At 44.1% G+C, this 4,767-nt stretch overlaps 1 protein-coding gene across 1 annotated transcript; it reads left to right on the forward strand.

Moving 5' to 3' along the window:
• Window positions 1–826: 826 nt before the first annotated feature.
• LOC129752161 (zinc finger protein on ecdysone puffs) lies at window positions 827–3,916 on the forward strand (the record flags this gene model as incomplete). Its single annotated transcript, XM_055747951.1, has 4 exons — window positions 827–1,431; window positions 1,917–2,406; window positions 2,467–3,238; window positions 3,303–3,916. Coding segments are annotated over 4 exons (2,256 nt in total), but the record flags the coding sequence as incomplete, so codon positions are not given.
• Window positions 3,917–4,767: the final 851 nt, after the last annotated feature.

Here is a 4,767-nt window from a genome sequence, read left to right on the forward strand (position 1 = left end):
TGATTTTCCTCACCTAGGAGCCCCGACAGATCTGACCTGATTCCCCAGTGAACGAACAAAAATTTATCGAAAAAAAACAATTAGAAACCGATCGAATGCGTTACGAGTGTGATCATTCCTCTATAGTATATAGCCAGCCACGTAGCGAAAAAACTTGACAGATAAGATGATTGTTTCGTAGAAATAAGGAAGAGTGTACAAATTCCGGAAAGAGCCTGCTGCATCCTTTGTCGTGAACAGTTTGTGTAGTCTACCTTTAGCGGCTGTGCCAACTCCAGCGCACATGTGCCCAATATCTCCAACCGTGCCTGACCCAGTGATTGAGAGCTGAACCGAGAGCAGGGTTTGAGAAATTCCATTTATTTTTTAGCTTCCTTTAGCCAATCAGAGCTAAGTGATTTCGTGCTAAGTATCAACATTAAAATCGGCCGAACTGACCTAGGTTGTCAACTGCTGAATCAAGCATCGAGGACGCGTCCTATGTAATTGTTTATTGTATGTGTTCTGCCAGAATCTGTCGCTGTGAAACGATAAAAACAGAATAAGTATCGCAGATACTGGGAACCCGAACTACAGAACGATTATACAAACTTTTTACATTTAGCTAAAATTGTCAAACTACTACTAAAGCTCACATTAGCACCAAAACAACCAACCAAAAATATTATCATCAACCAACAAATACTTAATCCATTCTAATTTCTCAACCTCAAACTTCGTCATCTCTGGAATCTTTTCAACTGTGATTAACGAAATCATTAAAAAAATCAACGGCAACAACGGTGACCCGAAACGGTATTATGTTCAACACCTTTAAAACGCACACGCTCACATATGCGCACAGGGAGGAGGACGTCACGGCGGCGCGGGAGATTATCGTCGCGATAGCAGTGGCACAAGTGGCCGCGGCGGCTCTTCCAATCGGTATCACGATACCAGTGGCAGCTCGTCGTACGACAAACGTGGCGGCAATGATCACCATTCGTCCGGATCGGGAGCTGGTGGAAGTGGCGCGGGAGGATCTGGAAGCGGTGGCAACACCAGTCGCGATCGGTATGAGAACCGTAGCAGCAGCCGCGGTCGTGGAGACAAGTCCCGGGAAACGATGGGACCTCCACGGTCGCTGCACTCGACCGGTCCTCGCAATGTCAGCGGAAGCCGTGGCCCAACGGGCGGATCCAGAGGCGGATCGATGGGATCACGACCGATGGGATTAGGTCTACGGAGGGGAGCAATGCGTGGGCGTATTAGTAATTTCAGGAACGACGGACGGCGTGGTATCATCACCAACCGTTTGCCACCGGGAGTGCGGGATATGCGCCGAGGCATGGCACCCTTGCGGAGACGGTTCCCACCGACTTCGTTCCGTGGTCGGGACGGCATCGGACGGATTGGTAAACGCTCGCTGGACAACAGACAAGTGACCAGGAAGTAAGTATATCATTTTTAATCTACATTATTTTGAAACATAAATAGGAACATAAATGATTATTCGCATATGAGCTGGACATTAGATATTAAACATAGGACCTACGATCTTAGACTAGAGACCTAAGACATAAGATATGAGACTTGAGATCTGAGACATTAGATATAAGACTTGAGGTTTGAGATCTGAAAGCTGAGACTTGAAACTTAGATATGAGACTTAAGATACATTACATCTGAGACATAAATCTAGAGATCTGAGACCTGAAACATGAGGAATAACATCTGAGGCCTTAGATATACGACTTAAGGCATGATCCCTGGGACCTGACACATAAGACTTAAGTTCTGAGTTATTAGACATGAGACTTGAAACCTTAAACCTGAGACATGAAACATAAGATCGAGACATATCTGAGACCTGAGATGTATGTGTAAGCTCAACAAAACAAAAGCACCTATTGATTTTCGGTTCCACCCAACCCAAGGCAACTGATCAAGCGCGCTCTGGCAGCCGCTAAGGAGCTGGATGACGATAACACCACCGAAAACGAAGGTGGAGATGACGACGAGGATGCCGAGGAGGACGAGGACAAGGATACCCTGGTCGAAGAGGGCGGCGTCATCAAGAAGGAGAAAACGGACGGAGACGAGGAAGAAGATGACGGTGACAAGACTGAGAAGGAGGAGGACGATGACGAAGATGCCGATGCAGACAAAACGATGGAGAAAGACGAAGACGAGGAGAAGGAAGGCGATGAGAAGGCCGAAGATTCGAAGGAAACGCAAGAAGGCGACGGAGAAACTAAGAAAGATGCTACAGCAAGTCCCAAGAAAACGACCAAAAAAGTAAAATCGGAGAAAAACGACAAGGATGGCGAAAAGAAGAAAAAGGACACTAAAATCAATACCAAATATCATTCGTCATTCATCAAGTTAAACTGTTGTCATTGCGGTACAAAAAGCGTTACTTTCAAGGTATTTCATCAAACAACTTTATATCAACTATCGATACTAACATTTTTTTTTTTCAAACAGGAATACCATGCCCATTTGTTCCGGGGAATCCACAAGACTGCGATGCGTAAAGTTGCAGTCAAAACCCGTGAAAAATTGCAAGAGATGCGTAGCGTTCAGCGGGCTAAACAAAAGGAAGAGGATGAAAAATTGGAAGATGCTGCCGATCAAAAATCGTCCTACTGCTTGCTCTGTCAGCTAAGCTTCCGGCAGCCGAAGGCGGTCCACCAGAAATCGGACGGCCATAAGGAAATGAAACGGTACCTCATGCCTTACTGTTCAACTTGTAAAATCGGCTTCAAGAGCCCAATGGCGTACGAAGCGCATCGTGCATCCATCGAGCATCTCAAATTCAAGGCTCGGGTTGAGCGTTACGCTACCAAAGAAGATTCCGGCGAAGACGGCGCCGAGATCGATTTGGAAAACTTCACCACCGTTGATGAGGTGGGCGATGTCGATGCACCGACCGATACCAGCAAGGAAAACGCCTCGACACCGAAAAAGGGTGACACTACCGGCCGGCCGGGAACCGACGATGATGACGACGACAGCGATGACGTGGATGAGGATACCATAATCGGTGAGGAACACGTTAAGAAGGTTGAGGTTCAGTATTGCGATCTGTGCAACATCTATCTGCCGCGACGCGACGATCCGGAGAAGGTGCTGCGTATGCACTGCAAGTCCCGTCCGCATCTGAAGCAGTATATCCGGCAGCGGGAAGATAAGAAGTTGCGCGAGCGAGCGGAACGCATCCACAAGAAGAAACTTACCGATGCTAAGTCCAAGAGAGGTATGACGCATAAGTTTATTTAATTTGGGTATCTGCAAATCTGAATGTTATATTCTTTTTTTAGGAACGAAGGAGGGCGCTAAGGAGGGCTCGGAGCCTGATGCTGGAGAGAAAGCAGCCGAAAAAGAAAATGAAGCCGGTGAAGGAGAGGGCAAGGAAGGTGCCACCGATGAACAGATGTGGGAGGTCGTCGATAACGATATCGGCGATCTGCTGCGTGAGGTTGTTCCGGAAGACGGGGAGGAGGAGGAAGACGATGAAAAAACCAGCTCGGAACGGTTCGACAAATTCAAGCACACCGAGAAAAACGGGCTGGATCAGAGCAGCAACATGCACGACAGCACGGTCGAGGAGGACGAGGTGGCCGCTAGTCCGGAAAAGAAAACCGTCGCCAAGAAGGCATCGAATGGAGAAGCCAATGGAGCTACCAAGGAAGTTGCAGCTGATGCGTAAATATTTTCATCTCCGAATAATATTGTGTACCGATAATGGAAATTCTCTTTCGATCGTCCGTTGATTGCAAAAACCTTACACAATTTTAAAAGAACTCAAACATACCTTTATTAGATGGTAAAGTTACAACAACAACAACCGCTACAGAAGCAAATAACACTTACTAACATAGTGACTTTAATCGAAAATGTGTATGAGCTGAAATACATTCAATGACCGTGGTAACATTGTTGTTTGATAATTTGAGAAAGAAAGCAAATACTATCCGTACAAACTGTGCATTGAAATCTGAGTCATGGTCGTTTACTTAGCATGCAGTTGGGGATTTTTTTTTATTATCTGACGGGTTTGCGCCGGGGGTCTTCAGATTTTCCCCAAAATTGAAAATTTGGTTCATTTTTGCGACTTAAAAACACATGTATTTTTTCAGATTTCTAACATTTTTATTTTTTGAGTTAGCTTCGGTTAGATTTTTTTGTAAATAAAAAATAACCATTTTTCAAAGCTATATAACTCTGTTGTTTCTCAACGGAAATTATAAAATAGCACATCAAAATGCATTGAAATTTTATCAGCTTTCCAAATAGAATAGTTGAAAAAAATTAAATAATGGCCTTTAACATGAAAAGTTGTAAATAAACTTTAAATGGCGTCTAAAAGTACCGTCTGCACCACCGAATATTTTGCAAAAAATACCATTTTATAGCTCAATTCATGATGCAACTTTTATCTGAAGACACCAAAGTGGGCCATTAACACCTTGAAGAGTTATGAAAGAAATAATGACAATAAATCTCTTTTTTTGCATCGAAAACAAACAATGGTCGAACAACTGCACTCACATATGGAGAAAGCAAGCACTTCTAACAACATGGAAACAAAAGAACTTATCAAAGCTGGTGAAAAACACTATTTTTTCGCCCTTTTCAGACTGCCCTTACTCGCATAACAGTCCCATATGAATTTTCGTCATTTTAGGTCAACATAAGGCTTCAACATAAAAGACTAAAAAAAGAGGTTTTGTTCTAGAAATTTCGAAAAAAAAAATCAATTCGTGGCCGTCCTATATGAAATAT

This window comes from Uranotaenia lowii, chromosome 3, assembly GCF_029784155.1.
Source record: "Uranotaenia lowii strain MFRU-FL chromosome 3, ASM2978415v1, whole genome shotgun sequence".
NCBI classification, from domain to species: domain Eukaryota; kingdom Metazoa; phylum Arthropoda; class Insecta; order Diptera; family Culicidae; genus Uranotaenia; species Uranotaenia lowii.